At 40.1% G+C, this 22,325-nt stretch overlaps 2 protein-coding genes across 2 annotated transcripts; both read right to left on the bottom strand.

The window, feature by feature from the left end:
• Positions 1-1,432: 1,432 nt before the first annotated feature.
• LOC308088564 (sigma non-opioid intracellular receptor 1-like) lies at positions 1,433-9,782 on the bottom strand (the record flags this gene model as incomplete). Its single annotated transcript, XM_080433063.1, has 5 exons — positions 1,433-1,864; positions 4,757-4,849; positions 5,341-5,489; positions 6,005-6,056; positions 9,773-9,782. The coding sequence occupies 5 exons, from the start codon at positions 9,780-9,782 to the stop codon at positions 1,635-1,637; spliced, it is 534 nt and encodes a 177-aa protein (XP_080289189.1). The 3' UTR covers positions 1,433-1,634.
• A 1,325-nt stretch (positions 9,783-11,107) lies between these two features.
• On the bottom strand, positions 11,108-19,902 carry LOC308092590 (adhesion G-protein coupled receptor G5-like). The gene is made up of 14 exons (XM_080438590.1): positions 19,766-19,902; positions 19,121-19,186; positions 18,887-18,950; positions 18,583-18,685; positions 16,915-16,959; positions 16,654-16,779; positions 16,254-16,400; positions 15,507-15,546; positions 15,127-15,218; positions 14,847-14,965; positions 13,465-13,754; positions 13,104-13,212; positions 12,020-12,342; positions 11,108-11,631 (listed from the first exon to the last, which is right to left on the bottom strand). Exons 1-14 carry the CDS (start codon positions 19,848-19,850, stop codon positions 11,516-11,518), a joined length of 1,725 nt encoding a protein of 574 aa, XP_080294716.1. The 5' UTR covers positions 19,851-19,902; the 3' UTR covers positions 11,108-11,515.
• Between the last annotated feature and the right edge of the window lie 2,423 nt (positions 19,903-22,325).

Below are 22,325 nucleotides of genomic sequence, written 5' to 3'. Positions count from 1 at the left end.
CAAGCTGAACCATAACAAAATAGGCTGTAACATAAACAATAGCTATCAGGCCTAGTGTAGACATCTAGGCTCTTACAAGCTTCCAAATATCATAATGCATTATAGAAATACAATAAGTGATGGTAAGATATAAAGGTTAGATATTAGCAACCATAATAACAATTTAGTATAATGAATAATTCTTCTGCAGAGCATGACGAGGTAGCTTGTTCCACAATTTGGGAGCTACAGCTTAGAAGGCTCGCCACCCTCTTAGCTTAAGCCTCGTCTTAGGGACGACAAGCAGCAATTGGTCAGCTGACCTCTGTGATCTGGATGGAACATATAATATTCAAGAAGATCAGAGACATAAACTGGTGCTAAGCCATTTAAAGATTTGAAAACAAACAATAACATCTTAAAAAGGATCCTAAAACATACTGGGAGCCAGTGGAGGGAGGTGTTCTCATTTCCTGTTTCCTGTTAAAAAGGTGTGAGGCAGCATTTTGGACTAGCTGCAGGCGAGAGAGGAAGGCTTGGTTGATCTCCAGGCTGGGTTGCCTTGCCAAGACCCCAAAGTGGACTGTGTAAGTCGTGGGTTGCAGCAGTCAAGTACCTGCGGGGCCAAATAGCATTTGTACGACATACAGTTGTGGATCTTTTCACATTTGTGATGCCCCCCATGGGCAGAAGTGAAAGTTCGTTTGGAGTGCCAGGTGCGCTCTATAGAACATGTGATTCATTTGATGTTTTTAATTTCTTTCTAAGAAATAGGCCCCTGACAAAGCTAGTTTTCTAGGCATTTAGCTAAGGCACTTGTCTATAACATGTCAGAACTCATTCAGCTTAGCAGGTTTAGTGTGTGTGTGTGTGTGTGTGTGTGAGAGAGAGAGTGTAGTCACTCGCATCCACGCTCCGACTTTCGTCCCTAAGACTAAATCTGTCCTTCTTGGCCAACCCTGGTCTTGGCTCCCATTAATAGCTCAGTATAATGGATGCGGACAAACTCAAAATACATTAATGCATGGAACAGGGGAAACAGTTAATATAATCCTGCTTCGTCATTGCCGCAGTCCCAAACAAATAAAAAAACACAGGATTTTGGGACAGATTTGTGCTACATACAGTAGTAGCTGGCACTGGCACATCTGGAGTAGTTATATTAGCATAAGTTGTAGTGGTAATAGTGCTAGGGTACTATTACTAGAAGTACTAGTAATAGCACTACTAGTTGTAGTTAGTAGTAGTCATTTAGTAGTAGTCGTTTAGATTTAAACAACACACTAGCATAGATTGAGAGACACCTGTTTTACATGTTAAAACATTAAGGACTTTATTTTAACAACATTTGACATCTCACTATTCCAGCTAACCAATCGTACCACATTGAATGCAAGCAACTTCCTGCTACGATGGGATAGAAAACAAGGTGTGAAAATGATCAGTGCTAGAGGTCCTGGTAAGATAGAAAACCAACAGTCCTAGAGGTCCTGGTAGGATAGAAAATGTGTAGTGCTAGAGTTCCTGGTAGGTTATAAAACCAGCAGTACTAGAGGTCCTGGTAGAATAGAAAACCGCAGTACTAGAGGTCCCACTTAATACTACCCTGAAGGTGTAGTAGCACACAAAGTTTCCTAGTAGTTATTGGTAGCCATTCAGAGCAGCCCAGCCTCCATCAATGATGTGGAAACCTCCAAACACATTCCCTTCAGGTACACTCTGAAGGTGTAGTACAGCGTCACCCAGTCCTGGGTGCTGGACCAGGTGTCGGCAAGAGCAAAGCCCAGGGTTGATGGTATGAACCCCCTTCCGTACTCCACCATCCACGTGCCAGCGCTCCACTGGACTGCTGCTGCCTCGCCTCCACTGTGTACGATGGTGTCACCTGGTACAGAGAGAGAGGGATTATTGGGGCGGCCATTTCTCAATACTACTACTACTACTACGGTGATGAGGAAGAAGCTGGACACTATCCTGACTATCTCTTATCCCTTCCATGATGAGCTAACGAAGATGAGGAGCACACTGAGCCACAGGCTTAACCCCCTTGGCACACAGTGTTTTGGTCAGTGCTTTGTGCCAGTAGCCATCAGGCCCCACAACCAATTTTGAGCCCCATATGAGACCTTTAAAACCTGCACTGTCTGTTACTTGTTGTGGACTACAAACTCCTGCATGGACTCTGCTGCACTTGTACATGGACTACTAGGATGTACATCACATAGCTTTGACAAATGCCTATTATGCCGAGTTCACACTACAAGGTTTTATCACTGATTATCCACTCCAGCAAAGCACCACCACATTGGAGGCAAATTGGCATTCCCGCCTTGAGATTTTGATCGCTGTGTGTGAAGTGTTCAAAGACGCGAGCTGAGTGTGATCACAGTGCTCGCAGGTGCCTCCCTGAGCACCCTGAGACATCTGGCATGCTAGCTATCTGGACCTGGCGATCGCAAATCACCAAGTATGAAATGTATCGTGACCAGCAAAGAGAGCAGAGACGTGATACAGCCAATGAGAGTACAGGACTGGTAGACACGGGTGCTTGTTTGTGTAAAAAGAAATGTGATTTATTTTAAAGATCTATCTATCTATCTGCAGACAGATAGATCCTACCGGATAGCTGTGGCAAATATGCACCACGAGTTATGGCTGGCTGACATCCAAGAAGCGTGAATCATTAGTCTGGCTCCGAGTCTGACTCGATCACTAGGAAGCCATTGTGGATGTATCCAGAGCCCAGCTCTATTTGGACTCAGAGGACTCATACCTGCTGCTTCACATTAACAATGAGCTAGACCACATCACAGGCTCCAGTTTAGCTTGCTGGACCTCTGTAGCGGGTACTGGTAAGTGGACCTATCCGCTGACTCCCTGAGGCTTGGCCAACAACCGCTGTCTCTATCAGTCAAAGACTGTGGCGATTTAAAATCATGCCCTTTGGCTTTTGCAACGCCCCCACCACCTTCGAGCAACTGATGAAGAACCAGGGTACCCCAGAACCGCTGTGTGGTCTACCTTGATGACCTCCTTGCCCACGCAACAGATTTTGAGGGGGCCCTGGCCAGTCTGCAGGAAGTATTTGAGGCTATTCGCCAGGCAGGCCTACGTTTTCCCCAGCCACATGTTCTGGTCCCTCAAGAGAAAAATCCTAATAGTGTTCAAATATAGTCGCTGCTCTCTTCTCTCTCGGTTCCAGCTGGATGAGTTACAATGGCTTGAGCTCAGTCTGGTTAGCCAACATGTGGCCTATATGGAAACATATTCAAAAAACATATTCATATGCTAGCAGTTGTTTTTTATTTAGTGTGTGACTTTTTCAACAGCCACTATCATTATATTGTCTCATCCATTCTTCATGCCATAGTGAGAGTGCCCACTATGTATGTAATATTTTGGAATAATAATCATTGGAATGGTGTTTTTATGGCAATAACAACTATTGTATTATGGGTTAGTTCTGGGACAGTGGTCGAAAAGTCTGCTACTAATTGCCACCACTACTACAAACAGTAGTAGCAGACTAACTTTTCCGGCGCCTGCCCATTAGTCCGACAGCCCATTACTCCGAAACCACAATAGTTCAACAAATGTTAGGTTACTGTGAGGTTAGGGCTAGGTTTAGTAATAATATGCACCATCGGTCCAATGGGGATTTGTAGTGATGAGCGGGCCGACCTGTAACCCGCGGGTCAACCCGCGGCGCGGGTGGTCGAGTCAGGATTTCAGAGGCAATTATGCCGGCTGCGGGTGAGCGGGTCAGCCGCTCTCACACGCAAAAAAAACAACAACAACAACCCTATTTTGAACAACATGCTTGTTTATTTAGCCCATGACAATGTTGTGCTACTGTAGACATTTAAAGCGACTTTGGGTACTTAAAAGAGCGCTATATAAATCTGAGCTATGATGATGATTATCTTTTTTTCCCACCGTGGGGCGGGTTGAGCCACAGATTTATATATGGGTTCGCGGGGCGGGTTGAGGTGGGTTGGGTTCTGTGGCGGGGCGGGTCATGAAAAAACACGACCCGCACATCACTAGTGCTTTGGAATAAAGAGCCATCGGACCAATGCCATGGTATCAGTATTAATAAATGGTAAATGGTATTACTACTACTACTACTACAACTACTGCTACGTTTGCCACTAGAACTAGTTCTACTACTACTATTACTACAACTGCTACTACTACTATTAGTAGTGGGTAGCACTACTACTATTAGTAGTAGTAGCAGCAGCACTAGTACTGCTACTACTATCATTGCTACTGCTAGTAGTAGTACTACTACTACTTAGTGCAATTAAAGCAAAATGACACTTTGGTAGAGGTTTAGGTTGTGATGTTACTCCAAATATTGGCAGGATATCTTCAATAGCTGTTCAGGTGATTATAATGTGATATTCCAAAATATTCTATAAAAAAAATAATTTAAAAAAGCTGTGACAGGTTCTGTAATGTTACATATTGGCAGAATCAGAATCTACTTTGTTTGCATTTGCTTATGTGCTGAAAGAGTGTCCCGAGCCGTTTCACCGTGCAATCTATGTCAATGAGACAATTGATACTGCACTAGCACTAATACTGCTACTGAACTAATACATTGGCGTTATTCAATCTTAGTCCAACTAGTGTGACAGACATACACTAATCATTATAAAACTGAGTAGTACAGTAGTAGTACTTTGCCTTGCTCTGTGTGTGAATATGTGTGTGTTTGTGTGTGTGTGTGTGTGTGTGTGTGTGTGTGTGTGTGTGTGTGTGTGTGTATTACCTGGGTAATAGACTTCACTCTTAGTGGTACCTTCCTTCCACTGTCTGAATGTTCCAGTGATGATGGTGTCTGTGATTTCAGCCCAGTATCGACCTAAAACAAAACAAAAACAATATAAAAATACTATAATACTACTAAAACATTTTATCGCCAGTCCATGCTACCAACCTCACTTCCTAACGTCGCTATATTGCGTTGTTACCGTAGACTTGATGCACAGCAGCCCTGTTGCGAACACGGTGCTAATTTTTGCCAATATTGAAATATACTGTATATCAACAAATCGATTAACATCTTAAGCCCTATTATTATACTTAGTCGCACAACAGTGTCATGCAAACATAATAGTCATTACAAGCTCACAACGCGCCACGACGCGTTGCGAGCTTGTAGATCAGCTATTTTCACTATTTTTTTTTACATTTTTAGCATGCCCAAAATAGGAATTGATTATTAATGGATTTTAATAAATTATTGATTACTTATTTTTTAAATCATCAAACACCCCTAATATCACCAGACCAGTATTTATTTTGAGCCCTGGCCCCTGCATGGGACATAATTTTTTCAATTGAACTACTCACCAGAGTGTCCTGTAGTATCCACTGCTGTACCAAACAGTAATACATATTCGGTCAGTGAGGCGTGCAGGACGCACATGGAACCCATCCAGCCTCCTGCATTCACAAACACCCACTGCAGGTCTTCATCTGGTAGAATGTGACCCGGGTACCTGGTACAGTACAAGTTCTTTAGTACTAATGCATCACCTGGTATGTTCTGATGAGGTCTTCTTTATGTCCCTAGAACCAGAGCTAAACGTGGAGAAGCAGCGTTTTGTTTTTTATCATAAACCAGATACAGTATTTGGAACAAACTCCCAGAAAACTGCAGGTCTGCTACAACTCTCAGTTCTTTTCAATGACGGCTATAGAGCTTTCTGTTTGCTGCTGCTTTTTATTGAGATTACTTTAAATTTTATTTTGCACTGTAATTTGACTCTCATTTAAAAATGTATTGTATTCAAATGTCCTTTTATACTGTATTTTTGCTCTGTGTCCACTCCTGAGTAAGTGTTTCGCATTAAGAAAATAAGTGTTTGAATTTTTACTGAATTCAAAATTAATGTCTTATGTGTTTCTTTTGCTTAATGTTTCAAGTAAAGCCCATTGAAATGCCTTATTGTTGAAATGTGCTACACAAATTAACTTGCCTATGTTAAAGGGACAAGTATTATAATAATCATACTTCTTCCTGAGTTCAACGACCACTTTGGAGAAGGCCTCGTCGTGATCCTGACCTGTAGATAGAGATAGAGAGAGAGTCACTGATTGATTGATTGAATACTTTATTAACAGTTTGCAAAATGTACAGTGATACGATTATACAATGATGTCAAAAGGATAACACAGAATGCCATGAGGGCTTGTTTCCATTGTGGTCCTAAGTATTCAATTCATCAAGACATTTAAATTAAAGACATACAATAACATACAAGAAATCATCAACACTAGGAGCAATAAAAGTGTACAGAAATGTACAGAAAACATGGGGGGGGGGGCATTTCTGGTGTTAAGCTTAGAAGACTTGAGGGTAGGGAGTCACACTTTTTGATGGAGAGAGGTGGAGGAGAAAGGGATCGGTGTGAGTGAGTGAGTGAGTAGATGACTCGGCTCTGCTGGTCTCGGACAGGGACAGACTGCAGGTTGAAAAAAACTCAGCTCTGAGTCTAAACTCGATACGATCCGCATCTGGCTCGCTGACAACAAACTATCATTACACCTGGGTAAAACTGAATCCATTCTCTTTGGGTCTAGTGTTAACCTTAGCAAGGCTGAAAGCTTCACAATCAAAGCGGGTGATGATGTTATCACAAGAAAGGAGGAAATTACCTACCTGGGTTCCATCTTGGAGGCAAACCTCTCCGGTGATAAGATGGCAGAAATAGTCATAAAAAAGGTCAACCAAAGAACACGTTTTTTTTGTATAGGATTTACTCTCTAGTCAGTAAGAATACCCTGAGGATTCTTACAGGGGCCCTCATCCAAGGTCATTTTCGACTATGCGTGCTTCTCATGGTATCACAACACCACTAAGGCCTAAGAAATAAGGCTCCAGACATACCAAAACAAACAAGGCTAATTCTTGGCCTTAAACATACAACCCACCTAACCCCTGCTCATTTTGCTAGGGTCGGATGGCTAAGGGTTGAGGATAGAGTACGGCAACTTGCAATGGGCCTGGTTTACAAGATACACCACAACATTGGGATACCCATGTACCTGTCAAAATACTTCCACAATCACAACACCAGAGGCAGCTCCACTGATCATGTCCAACCCAGATTTGGCACAAACAAGGGAATGAACTCGTTCTCATGCTATGCAACAAAAATGTGGAATGCCCTACCAAAAGGAGTAAAGGAGTGTAAAACCCTCCTCACTTTCAAAACTGCCCTAAAAAAACACCTTCAGGAGGCTGCAATTCCAAACTGGCCCCTGTCAAAGTCTTAACCTAACCCCCCCCCCCCCCTCCTCGAACTGTTTATTGTACATATTTCTTGTTCTTCATACCAGTAACCTGTAAGCTGATTGTATGATGTTCTGCATAGTAGTGTATATTTGTCTGTTTTCTTAAATGTCATCATGATAATAGTGCGTGGGGATCTCATTTGAAATAAGCCGTTGTGCTTTTATGGGCGATCCAGTTTAGAGGACCTTGTATTGTTAACTGTACTTCCATGTACCTTTTCCATGTCTTTCAAAATAAAGTACTTAAATCAATCAATCACGAGACGACATAAAAGAGAGACAGATACAAGTTAAGTCGTTCACCCCCTTTGCCACTAGGTGGTGGTGTAACAAAATATATGTACCAATAATAAAACAAGGATTCGATTTTATATTACAGTACGTTTTAACAGCGGGCGACTCTCGGGCGATCGCCGGGCGACATCGTCCAAAAGATAAAGAAAATCTATCTTTCATCGCCCCCCCGCCCACTTCGCCCTATCGCCAGTAGTTGCCGGCTCTCATAGACATATAATGCACTTCCGGAAAATACTATCGTGAATCGCCCGCTGTTAAAACGCACCGTCAGTCTGAGTCTGAGACTTATTTTTAACTCTCTGGGTACAGCCACACAGTTCCGTCTACCGTCCGTAAGACGGACGGTAGACGGGCGGAAGTCCCATACACTCCCATGTTATCGCGACCGTTCTTCCGGTTTTAAACTTAACATGGGAGTGTATGGGACTTCCGCCCGTCTACCGTCCGTCTTAGGGTACAGCCACACATGATAGGATACCGTCCGTCTACGGACGGTAGACGGGCGGAAGTCCCATACACACCCATGTTAAGTTTAAAACCGGAAGAACGGTCGCGATAACATGGGTGTGTATGGGACTTCCGCCCGTCTACCGTCCGTAGACGGACGGTATCCCATCATGTGTGGCTGTACCCATACGGACGGTAGACGGAACTGTGTGGCTGTACCCTATGGTCTGAGAGCAGAGAAGCAGTGTTGCCAGATTGTGTGAGAGAAATAAGCAACCAGTTTAAGAAGCCCAAAAGAAGCAGCTTGGGTCGTTGTGAGCTTGCTGTATTCTTTTTTTAAATCTTGTAGAAAAAATTGAAATATTTTTTGAAACATTTTAACATGTATTAACTGTACAGAAATGTAGTACTTTCTGTGCTCCCCCCCCCCCCCAAACTGTCAATAAAGTATTCAATCAAACAACACAAATTTGGTATGGGAGTCCCCGGCACAAAATGTTTTCATATGGGGGTTAGGGGGCAATTACCTCTATGGCAATTACTTATTAATTTGGGGGTTACTCCTTGACCTTGACAAGAAAATATTTGAGAACCACTGGTTTAAACAAGCCCAAATATGCAATCGCACTTTAGAAACAAGCCCCAAAAACCGCAACTACCAATATTTACAAGCAACTTTACAGAAAAATAAGCCCAAAGTCGCTTATAATAAGCGGACATGGCAACACTGCAGAGCAGTGTCTTTTGCTTGCCGTAAAGTTGGGCGCATATGTCGCGAAATTGAAAAGGGGCGTGGTCATCAGTGTTGCAAGGAATTTGCATCATTTTCATGTAACATGTTAACATGACTTGTGTACATTAAAATATATAGACTCCTTTCACAGACGTCATAAGTCATAACCTAACAACTCTATCATCATAACTTTAATACATCATGATCAAAACATAGCTGTAGCTACACGTATGTTACATTTATAATGTTTAAGTTTGATCTAAATCAAACTATCTCATCTTTTTTATTGAATTAGCTTCTGCTATGTTTACTATGATAAGTCAACTTTATGAAAAGGGTCCACATTATTACATTAATTTCTGTTTTGAAACAACTTATCCATATTATTTTTATGCTAAGTGTACCAGTCATTATGCAAAATATGATTATGATGGCTTTTCGAAATTCAAAAAAAAGTATCTTAATCATCAAAGGCACATTTGGGTGTTTAAAAAAAAAAAAGATTATACTTTACCTTTTTCTACAGGAAAAAAGCTTTCCAAACAACTAACCAATCTCAGTGCTTTCTCCCCCTTTAGGTTATGGGATCCAACATATTTATAGGTATAACAAATTGAATATCACAAAGTCAGGTTGTCATTGTGACTGATATGCATCACTACTGGCTAGAGCTGTAACTTCATGTACTACCTGGGATTTGAACCCTTCCCCATGAAAGATCAAGGGAGGGGGTGAGGCCTTAGCTGTTTAGACAACCAAAATAGGATTAAAAAAATAGCAGATCTACAAGCTCACAACACGTCACGATGTGTTTGAGCTTGTAGATCATCTATTTTCGTAATCCTGTTTGTTGTAGAGGGCGTAATTGGTTAACACAAGTAGTCTGAAAAACGTGAGTGTGTGTGTGTGTGTGTGTGTGTGTGTGTGTGTGTGACACGGTTGAAACGGGTGTTTTCTTATTTTTTTGGTAAATGTTTTATTGGTGCTTAATGTATATTTATTTCTCACTTAACGCCATCATCTTCTTATTTTTCTGTATAACATTAATTGCACTGTGGTATCTACAATTGTTTTCCCCCCGGTCCCTTAGTCTATTTCACCAAGAACTATAACTGGCTGAAGGTGGTCACGAGGCCACGCCCAAGGACACGGTCATGGCCAATGTCCCCAGACATTATGTCACCACGGACAAATGAAAGAGAAGAGAGGTGTGGTTTGACAGGTACAAAAGTGGAGGCGGGACAGTTTGAAGGAGAAGCAGAGCACCAAGAGAGAGCAAGGTGACAGAAGGAGAAGGACAGCAGAGGGGAAGGTTGTGCGGAGACACGGAGCAGAGTGAACGAATACGTGAGTGTAGACACACCAGCCACCTAGGAGTTTGGAAGCCGAGGTGTGCCTACATCCAAGGAAAAGAAGGAGAAAGCGATTGAACCGAAGGGGAGGAAGAGAGCGAGACCAGACCATATAAGGAGATGACCACATGAGACGAGCGAGACCAGACCATGTAAGGAGCGACGAGACTGAAGAAGTGGCGATAACGTTGCAGACGCGACTAACTCAGCGCCAGGTGTAAAAAGCCTGGCTGGCGAGTAAGTACCGGAACACGCAACGTATCCCTGTATAACCACTGCCTGAGACAACGCAATGTATATTGTAAATGCACAGTGAACTGGTCCAAATCTCTATAATTTCAGACGGAGAGAAAGCAGAAAGAAGGCTGGCCTAAAATCCTCTTCCTATACACCCCCATATATGGACATGCAGCATTACCCCTTGAACGAACCGTGTTGAGTATCCAAAGCACTTTATTGGCACCGCAATTTACTTATGAAGTATTTGTTGCAGAGAGAGAAACCCCTGCTAAGTGAAACCCCTTTGAATAGAGAATAAGACCCTTGCGTAGTTTGCACAACTTTATAAATGCTTTTATAGTTGTTGTGTAAATTGCTGTGTGTGTTTGTTAGGATTTTATTAGCATAGTGTTTATTTTGATTGATTTTAAGGCACAGATGCCATTTGTTATAGGGACTAATAAATTGTGACTTACCTTTTTGATACAAATGTTTCCGTGTCCAGTTCCTCATGGGATTTTCTGAAGTGTTGTGTTCTCAAACCAAAAGTATTCTAAACTTACCAGTATAACCCGAACCTGTGAAAACCTTCCTCTTTACAAAAGGTGGCGTAGTCGTTAAACAGAATTATTCAGCTTGGATTCACAATAATTACGCACCCCGCACTTTATTGTGCATTGATATTGTGTGTGTGTGTGTGACCAGTGTTGACATTTCTCAATGAAAGATGTGTTAATAATATTGTACTAACTCTACCACACAGATTGGTTAAAATAACATTTTATTCATACAAATAAGTTCCACATAGCTGGTTTAAGCCCAACTCCGTAATAAGTTGCCAGTCTGCCTACTACGCACACACACACAGCTATGCACACCAATTCGCACACAGCAACCCTCACACACCTATCATAATATTTAAACACATCACGCACCTGGCACTTACAAACACATACTGCAAAGTAATATTTAGAAGTAGGCCCTATGTACACTGCACACAGCAAGTACCTCAAAATGTGCTATGATTAATGTGTGCATACTTAGCTATAACATAGACAGAGGTGCGAGGGCCCGGTCATCGCTGCTTGCAGCTTTAATTTATTTTGTTATTGCTGCTACAATATTGAAGTATGAGTCATTTGAAATTGCATTTGTTTTCGGATTAGCTGAGCCCTAAATGTCAGTTTTTTAAGCTGGTGGTCTCCATCGTCCTGTGAGTGGAGGGGTCTTTCACCGACAAGTTGTCTTGTTGAGACTTGCGAGACAAAGCTAAGGACCACAGGAATATGAACACACCTGAGGGAACAAAAGACAGTTAAGTTAAATTACAAAAACACTTTCCAGCCATTTGTCCATTCATTGTGTAAATCAGCGGTTGTCAACCTTTTCTGGATCAGGGCCTACTTGAAAATCTTGAAAGTATTCGCGGCTCAACCATCTGTTTTGTGTTCCGGCTTGGATCAATGGGACCAACGTAGTATAGCCTATAAGTTTCTATTTATTGGTATCACAATGAACTCATATTTCAAGGTTTTAGATAAAAAATACCATTTCATTGTATTAAATATTAATATTGTATTATCATTATAATGTTTTGCCAATTATTTGGGGGCCCACTTGCAATACCTTCGCGGCCCACGAGGGGGAATCACTGAGTGTAGATGAAGATTAGATATACACTGACCCTGCAGAGAGTTGAATATGGTGAATAGGTAGAGCCCTGAGAGGGGGACGGAGGTGTAGGTGGTGAGAGCTAATGCCCAGGGTAATCCCAGTACACAACTGAGGCCTAGGACTGTGGCACAGTCCTTCCCCAGCCTGGCCCTCTTCTCTCTGTACATCTTCCACCCACCGCCGCCTCTACTGACTCTACTGTCCCTCAGCCGCCAGAGTTTGACCGCCACTACCCCCAACATGGCTGAATTAAACAGCAGCACCAGGGACAGGTAGCCCACAGTAAAGTAACCAACCAATAGCCTCTGTGGGAAACTGCTGCTCATCCAACATCTGCAGAGAAAAATGCAGGAAAATCAATGAAAATAAGTTGTCTTGGAGCAACAGTGAAACCCACTGCTGCTGCTTTACTTAAAGCTGTAATCCATAACTTTTAAGTGAATAAGATGTTGACCAATCTGTACAGAATGATGTAGTCTACAGCTACGTTGTCCGCATAACTACTGTCCAGAATTTCCATAATACCACACTGTAAAATGCACCAGGATCCATATAAACAATCGGCAAAAACAATCACTCAGACTTGGTGGTTTGAATCTGAAACCAAATTAATTTGTTTGATTGGCCTGGCAACAGATTTTAACTGGAAACATGTGTTTTCTAAAACTTATTTTTTTAAATAATAGTGTCTTTCCCTCAATGTGTTTTTCTCCACAACTGCACAGAAGTATGTGATACCCCTCATTTGTGTCTCCCAAACACGTAGCACAACACCCAGCAGCCCTAAACATAATGTAGTGTATTTTTGCTCTATTGCATTTTTCCAGTCAAACTGTCCAATTTGGAGCCCCACCTTCTATACTGAAACAATGTACACTCAATGCATTAAATAATTCTAGGCAAGCACATTCATACTTTGAATATGAACTTCAGGTTGTCCAGAATCCTTCAGATAATGAGGAGGCACAGAGACTCTTGTTAAGCATGCAATCACTCATCCAAATCAGTTCAAAATCTTACGCCAATCATATGCAATGTACTGTATTTGTGTATGATTATTAAAAGCCACAACTGATAAATCTCCAGTTTCTTACATGTTAACTGTTGATGTGTTGTTGTTGTTATCGACATCCAGACATGTCAAAGTATATTTGCCATAGACACCTGAAATCCAACAAACCACTGCTATAACTGTAGGAAGACCTGCATACAGAGTGGAACAGACACTTTGTTATATATACTTAACCATTCCCATAAATAATGACTGACCCACCATTGATGATAAGCTTATTGTAAACAAATTATTCATGAAATAATTAATTATTATAATGGATCAACAATGACTGCACAAGAAATATAATTGGCATTCAGGCGCGCATTCACATTTTCCTCATGAAAACACTTTAAAGTAAACTAGTTACTAGTAGGCCACTCTTCCATTCAGAATCCACTCACCCCATCCCACCAAGCTGAGTTTGAGCAGGTATCTTTTGACATAAATGTTGAAAACTCTGATTAGGAGAAGATACAGGTGGAAGCCCTCTAGTGCGCTCCAGTTGAAGGCAGCCAACAGCGACCAGTGGAGGAATAGTCCCAGGACCTGACAATCCCAGCCCGCTTTGTCTTCCATCTTCAACCAAGACATTGAAGACAACAGTCCACTGAGCAGGAAGCTGAGATGCAGGAAGAGGAGTGCCCCTGTTAGCTGCATGTGGACACCAACGGACTTCTCTGGACGCCGTCGCCTGTAAAGACAACAATATTAAATACATTTTATTTTGTGTCACCTAGTTTATAAAAGCAGCAAACCACGTGTAGAAGGAGTTTGGCCTCCTGGTTTGATGGACAAAACACAAAAACTGTCCCAAGCATCCAAATATTAAACTACTGTGCTAAACAAAATGATTGAAGTCCACTGTGGCAGTGGGTTGCAAGCAGAGACCCAGAAATTAATTGGTCTGACAGTCAATTAGCTGATTGGCTGTCAGACTATCTAGACAGGATCTATTCTAGACCTTCTGAAAAAATGTGGGCCATTTGATTAAGACTGAAGTCTGGCAGGACTACCTTCTGAGAGTATCATGGGTTTAGTGTATTTTGCACCATACACTGTACATGCACTTGCAGGCAGTTCATTGGCCTTTTGAACACAGGACCGAACACAGTGGCAGAAAAAGTACTCTGATTTTGGACAAGTAAAAGTCCTGCATTCAAAATCTTACTTACTTGAGTAAGTAGAAAAAGTTAGCATCTAAATATACCTATGTATATATGTACTCATTATGCAGAATGTCTATTTCAGAATCATTGGACTATAATTATTATTGATCATTAACCACTTAAGCCCTACTATTTAATTATTACAAAATTTGAGAATTGCAGATCTACAAGCTCACAGCGCATCGCATCCTGACACATTGTGAGTTTGTAGACGTGCTATTTAAAAATAATAATTGATTAAAGTAGGAAATACTATGTTGGTCCAATTGATCATTAATAAAAAAGTAAAAAGTACAGTAAAAAGTAAAATATTTGCAGTATAAAATCAAGAAATGTAGTAAATTTGAGTAAATGTAATTAGTTACTTTACAGCCCCCCCCCCCACCCACGCACGCACACACACACACACACACACACACACACACACACACACACACACACACACACACACACACACACACACACACACTTTTCTTTACACACTGTTCACTTCCTCTCTTCTGTCACTTACTTGGAAGAAAACAAGGTTTCACTGTAGTGGGGTCAAAGGTAAGTCACATGGAACAAAGACATGTTGTCTAAACTAGTTTCATTACTCAGGCCAAAAACATGCTTACTGTAGACTTGTATAGATGAACAAGCTTATGATTGTAAAGATGACAGAGAGAACCGATCCAATGTAGGAGATATAGCTGAGGTTGACGGCATTGCGTTTGTCCACTGATACACTGGGGTTCTGAAAAGTTAAGGTAAAAAATTTAAAAAGCATGTCGAGTCTCACAGCACCTCAAACTTCTATATACAGTACATCATCATATATCTATCTATATCTATGTCTATATCTATACACATATACACATATACACATATACACAGATAGATATAACATCACTTAACCACAAGCACAGCAAAGAAACTGAGATGATTGCAGCTGCAAATAAAATCACTCTCATTGCGACTCGTATCACAGCCCTGGTTGCTCCAGTCACCTATACACACACACACACACACACACACACACACACACACACACACACACACACACACACACACACACACACACACACACACACAGACACACACACACACACACACACACACACACACACACACACACACACACACACACACACACACACACACACACACACAACACTGCTCAGGTATTTAAGTTAAATGTAATTACGTCAAAGAGCTTATTTCCTGTTTATAGTGAGTCATTAGGAGATGACACACTATCATTATGAGAAAGATACAGATATATGTACAGTACTAACCAGGTCCTGTGTCCTTCCAGAATACACATGCCCCATCCAACTGAAGCAATGACAGAGCAGGTTATTATACAAAAAGAATAAATATTGACACAATGAAAATTAACTTCCCAATGTTTAATTATTCATGACATTTTGATGAATAGACCATCGGGATACGTGAAGTTATCCTTTTTATCCTGCAACTAAACCCAATTGGGTTCAGAGCAGTGGCTGAAACTAAGCACACTTACTCAGTAGGCCTACTGTACTGAAAAGTGCAATTTTGAGGTACATTTACTTTACTTGAGTATTTCCTTTTTGTGATACTTTAAACTTCTACACCACTCTCAGAGGCAAATATTGTACTTATGATTCCACTATAATTATTTGACAGCTTTAGTAATTAGTTACTTAGCAGATTTAGATTATTTACACAACACACGCACTAACCACCTATTTGTGACGGGTTGTGAGCTTGTAGATCTATCTTTTTTAAATGTCTGACACATTTTGAAAACATTTTAGTATTTTTGCTTTGGTACTTTGGTTTCTACTCTAGTAATTAATTATGTTTTGTATAGTTGTGTTTGTCTAGTTGTTTGAGTGCAGAATGTTTTAAATGGAGCCCAATGGAAACAAGCAATAAATAAACCAGTTTAATTTACACAGAGCATGCTGTATGTTGTCCAAGATCCATTTGGACTTACACAGCACCAAATGTGAAATGTGTTCAAACAGCACATACTGTAGGTAAGGAATTCAACTCACTCTCTTGTTGTTTTTGAACATAATTCTGATAGGTTGGGACAGATTACTGATTGAGTGTTTCCCAATCCCAACCCTTACTGACAGGACTAGACCTCCCAAAACAGTGCCAGAATCCTTTAGGATGGGCCTCCTTGCCCGTGACCTGGGCTGAGGAGAAGAAAAGAGGAGAGACAGAGAGCAGGAGACAAGGGTAAGACCTAATAGCATCAATCAAGATTCAGTTAGTGTGAATTAACTTTCGACAGATTAAACATACTTTGCTAGCCCTCTTTGTCTGGCAGCAGCTTTGTGAATTCAACCAAACACGCAACAACATTATGTACCACAACTCATTGCTGACTAAATCCAAATAAGCCTATGAATTTGGCTCATAGGATCCATGACTTATCCAGATACAGACCATGAAGTAAGAGCTGTTGAGTGCAGTGATAACCACCCGTACATCCCCCCCAGAGCCAGGAGAACCTTTCTGGAGAGCTGAAGATGGGATGTGCACACAGTGATCAGGTGTAGGACTCTCTGTAGCCTAGGAGGGAGGGGTACACACATGAACACATGAAAATACCTACATCATCAACTTTATTGTCACATCACAGATTTGCAGATGTAAAGAAGTTAGTGAAATACGTTTTTTTGTGTACTACAAGGCTGGATTACCTACCGGGCAAAGTGAGCGACTGCCCCATCCAGGTCCCCGCCCTGGACCCTGTTTGGGGATATGCACAATTTAAACACAATATCAACTGAAATGATAGGGGCCTTAAGACTGAAGCATTATTATCTAGTCTTAAGGCTGTTCCATGTGGAGGAGCCCTGTGTTAATATCTGGTCTTAAAGATAGCTATTTCCATTTGGCCAAATGAGGCGTAAACCCTCACCAAACTAGGAAATGCACACAAGCAACCAGCCAATGCAATGTGACTCGTGAGTCTTCGTTTACAAAGTGCATACATACGGAAGTAATTACTATCAATGGCTAAAGATTGACACTGTGCTGTTATTAGACTATACGTCTTGGCACATCCAGATTTTCAGCACAGGTGCGTAGTAATGGAAATGTCATGTTGTTTAAAGTGTAAAATGATATTCTTTGGTTAAAACAAAAGTTTTTTTTGTGAAATAGTTTAAGCTCTGTATTCTGTAGTAATAATCATTGCGAAAAGAGTGTTTCTTCATTAACGGGGGTCTCCCTGTCTCTCCAGCTCTTTGATAAACAAAATACCTTTTCAGGTGGGTTGCCAATTTCATCTAATCAGAAGAGAGTATTAATTCATCAGCTTCATATTTGATAGTGTTCCAGTTCCAATTATGTCTGTTCATTTCTGTGTGTCATCACTTCCAATTGCAATTGCATTTAATTTATCCTGTATCCTGTATGAGTTCTCTGTCTGATCGGATGAAATTGTTATCCCGACCTGACAACGTATTTTCTGTTTACTAAAGAGCTGGAGAAACAGCTCTATAGCTATGATTGCAATGATTACTATCAGAATAAAGAGCTATTTGACCCTTATTGTAACAAAACAAAAAATATATATATTACTGCACCTTTAAAGGAGAATTACTCACACTGCTCTTGCAAAAATTCTCCTTCAAATTGTGAGTATCAATTACCAAATGTGTGTAGAATTCATTTTAACGTTTATATTTTCAAAAACTTTAGTTTTCAAAAGTATGATTTTCTATTACATAATAATTGTTTATAATCACTTCCCCCAATAACAATACTGAATTAGATGTTTTACTGTGCATGGTACCTGATTTTATGGCATAGAAACTGAAACTACATTTACTATATTCTCAGAATCAGTCACACACGATGACACAGTGAATTGAATCTTACGTCCAAGATAATGATACAATACACCCCAGGATGTGCAGATGTACAGCAATTAAATATGATGACATAAGATGATGTCCAAGTGTGGGTGCACTGCAAAATCACTCAACTACATGCTAAATTGCAAGATACAGTGTGTTGTATCAGGACAGCTACAGTAAAGTCCTCCACTGGAAGTTATAAACGGCAAAGTAAAATGTTTAGTGTTAATTTGACTTTGACAGTGTAAAAATCAACCTAAATGGTCCATACTCTGAGAGTTAAATTAACACTGATAATTTTACTGTGTGGCACTGTGGCAGTCTACCACCAGACACGCCTGTGGTCCCAAATACACCTCACCCATTTCCTCCCCAGCGACCATGTGTATGACATGACTGTACCCCAGTCCACAACAGACATATTCGCTCTGCAATCTAATGGAATGAGGTGCAGGGTTCAAACCTCATCAAACGTTTTTTTGTCTAGTCAGCCTGCATACAGCCTCACCTCATGAGATGAGTTGAATGTCCAATCTATGAAACCAGGGGGATTGATTCTAGGCCCTCTGGTAAAAGGTATTTCGCATGTTGCTATTTTGTTCTCATAACACCTGTCAGCATACAAGAAAGGAAAGAACAATAAATGATTCCCTATTAAAAATATACAATTTCATTTTAAGAAACAGCTTAATTTGATGCCCAAAGATACTGACATTATTATCATCATTCATGACATCATACATGACACTTTTGGTAACATTATAAATGGTGTTGATGAAAAGATGTTTTCATCTCAAGCACGATGGAATTACCTGGTCCAAGGATCAAGAGAAGCATTACAGGAGGAGAGACAGTATTGAAGAACACGAACACATTCTGTTGTAATTCAGAAAGGAAACAGAGTAAGTTGTCTGAGAACTGTGTTTTTAAAATGTCTGGGGACAGCTAATATGGCTAATACCCCAAATATCTGTTTCAACTGACTTTAAGCAGTTAATATATAGTATCAGAGATATATTCCCTCTATCTCTATGTCCAGCACCTACCTACTGTACCACCTTCAAAAGTGTCACAAATCTTCTTGTCTTCTTCTTCTTCATGGCCAGCTTGAACTATTAACAATAAACATTGTCAGTTTAAGTTACTAAGCCTGACACAGTTATTATATAATTGTATGATTTCAATTATTTGAGCTAATCGCAATTATTCAGTATAATCATCAGAATCATTTCCATTCATCTGTATAAATTAATCTGTTGAACATTAAAAAACAGAAAAAAAAGAAAAGAAAAACAATAGCGGATATACAAGCTCACAACATGTAAGCTTGTAGATCGGCAATTTGTAATATTTTTGAAAAAAATTACAATTAAGTATAGTATAGTATATATAGTATATATAGTAAATTATTTATTTTGATTATTGGTTGCCCGCCCGCCGGCCTGCCCTCCTATAGGATACCGGTAGGCTTTTAAGTTATTGCCCTATGTACTTTTGCTTACAAAGCCAAGGCAAACATAAATGTAATTTTTAATGCCCCAAACATAATTTAATCATTAATCACAATTATTTGTATGACAATCAATCATCAATTAAAGATTCATGATCGTGACAACCGTATCAGCCACAACACATGACTTCACATACTGTACATGTACACACAGGATAAATACATTAATTTAATAACTCACCGCTAATATGGCTTGTGGAAAGGCACAGCAGTATGTTAAGGAAGACAATGGACCATTTCTTTGTCCCACACTGTTTCCAGCTCATGTTGAATAGGAGTCTGAGGGTAAAGATACATACACCCTGTTGTTCTGCTGAACTGTCGTTTCCTCACTGATGCAAAATGTGAGATGCATGTCTGTAACATTCATATGCTCCTGGTAGGGGCAGAGTCAACAAACAGGAAATAAATGTCCTTAGAGTGAGAGACTGCAAAGGGACTTTCCATAATTTAGATGTTGATTTTATTTTTATGTCACTTCCTTATGATGAGTGCTTTATAAATAAAGTTTATTATTATTATTATTATAATTAGTTCAATTATTTGAACTAACTTATTTCAGGTTAAATAAATGGTTGATTAAATCTAAGTGTGAAAGCACACTTTCTTAGAGAAAAGTTACCGTTACCATTTGTCAATTCAATTATGCTTTTCACTGAAAAGAGTCGTATTGTAACTCTTGCATAACCTATGACTGTGACAAGTCAGATAGTGTCAAGAAAATGAGGAGGTTTACCTGTGTTACCACTTTCTTGTTAAGAACATATTTATTTCTAACTCCAGACACACCAATACAAATTAGTCGTAACTCCTTGCAACAAAACAGTTTTAAGGCCAGTCCACACCAAAGCAGCTCCTTGCAACTGCCATTGCTGGGGATAATGGTTGCAAGGAGTTGCGACTAGTTGCATTGGTGTGGACTGGCCTTAAGATCACACATGGGCAACACGGCCCGAGGTCTGGACCCGGCCCTTTGACCATCTTAATCCGGCCCTCGAAGTCCTCAAAGAAAAACTAAATTACCCCCTCAAAATTCTACATCTTACAAGGGTTTAACATAATTCAGCACTATGTGTTTGAAGTTTCAATCGAATAGTCCAATATGTGTCCCTTTACTCACCCTTTACTACCGAGGTCAGTATGGCTCCCCTAAAGGCACCAATGCGGTCATAATCAGGAAGTCAGCTCATACTGAGACTTGCAGGGAAGTGAAACAAACACACAGCACATACAGTAACTATTTCCAAACAGTGCCTGTTTTGTTACAAAACCAATTTGCAAGATTTTCATTTATGGAAGTATACTATTCTAACAGATTCTACTAGAAGATACTGTCAGTCAAGATCAGTACAGTGGAGTATTGTCAAGTCCCTGGCCTTCCCTCTATCATCCTCATCATCATAATTATGTTGTTGATTTAAGGAAAAAAAGTGAGTAAAGTACATAATCCATCAAAAAGAAGTCATGGAAAATAACAGTGATGTTTTTATTTAAAAAAAATAATAACTTGTATTGAATTATTGTTTAATTGTTTAAGGTGCCTTAAAATGGTGACAAAGGGAGCAATAGAAAGGTTAAGCTTTACAATGGTTGTTTACAGATTTCTTATCTCTTTAAGTCATGCGTTCCATAATTTGGGAGCATAATTGAAGAAAGCTGTATCTTTGGGTAGGGTTGTGCATAATATATGCTTGTTAGATTATAACAAGCCTGCCGTAGAGGATCTGGGATCACGAAGGAACATAAAATAACAGGGAGTCAATGATGTAGACCGGCCCCTACTGTAACCCCCCTTCACTACTATCCAATCCAACTTTATTTAGAGCACATTTCAAAACATCTGAGTTGACCAAAGTGCTGTACAGTAGGTATAACAAATAAAAACATAATGCAAAACAAATTTACACACAGTATAATTAAACATGAGTACAAATATCAATCTGGGTTAAAAGCCAAGGATTAAAAATGAGTTTTAAAAACAGGTAGTGTGGGAGTGTCGTAGAATTCTGAGATCAATCAGCAATTGATGAGACAATAGGAGTCGAGACAATATTCTAGGTGGCGATGGTTATGCTTTAATGTACATATCATCATGGGGAGAAGTACAATAGCACTCAGGTCGGTGGTACGGTAGTTCTGCCAGGAGCACAGGGCTCAGATCATAGTAATACTGCAGCTGCTTCAAGAACAAGCTGAACCATAACAAAATAGGCTGGAACATAAACAAAAGCTATCAGGCCTAGTGTAGACATCTAGGCTCTTAATAGATTCCAAATATCATAATGTATTATAGAAATACAATAAGTGATGGTAAAATATAAAGGTTAGATATAAGCAACCATAATAACAATTTAGTATAATGAATAATTCTTCTGCAGAGCATGACGAGGTAGCTTGTTCCACAATTTGGGAGCTACAGCTTAGAAGGCTCGCCATGCACCCTCTTATTAGCTCTTATTAGGAGAATTTTGGACTAAAGTTCTCTTACCTTTTCTATGACATTATGATATCTTAGAAGGAATGGTACAGTAGAAAAATTTCATAACTCCACCCCTGAGCCGCCACAGCTTAAAAGGTGCGCGGATAGGCCTTAGGTTAGATCACATATTTTAATAGCTTTTTTTATTAATTTTTTTGGTGAGATCTGACGTTCATAGTGACAGAACATTGTCCCCAAAAAAAAAAAAAAAAAACAGAAGTCTCGCTAGACGAGATTGAAATCTCGAGATTTCAATCTCGTC

This window comes from Gymnoscopelus braueri (assembly GCF_963280865.1).
Source record: "Gymnoscopelus braueri genome assembly, chromosome: 1".
In the NCBI taxonomy this organism is placed as follows: Eukaryota; Metazoa; Chordata; class Actinopteri; order Myctophiformes; family Myctophidae; genus Gymnoscopelus; species Gymnoscopelus braueri.
Note: the sequence above shows the minus strand (reverse complement) of the source record. Positions and strands in the feature narration are given on the sequence as shown.

Excerpts from the sequence above, each read along its gene's own strand:
- LOC308092590 (XM_080438590.1), bottom strand. The coding sequence starts at position 19,850 with ATGAGCTGGAAACAGTGTGGGACAAAGAAATGGTCCATTGTCTTCCTT. Across the intron at positions 16,780-16,914 it reads GCAGTCGCTCACTTTGCCCG|GCTACAGAGAGTCCTACACC; the intron begins GTAGGTAATCCA and ends CCTCCCTCCTAG. Across the intron at positions 14,966-15,126 it reads GTTTCTTTGCTGTGCTTGTG|AACCCCAGTGTATCAGTGGA; the intron begins GTTAAGTGATGT and ends TTAACTTTTCAG.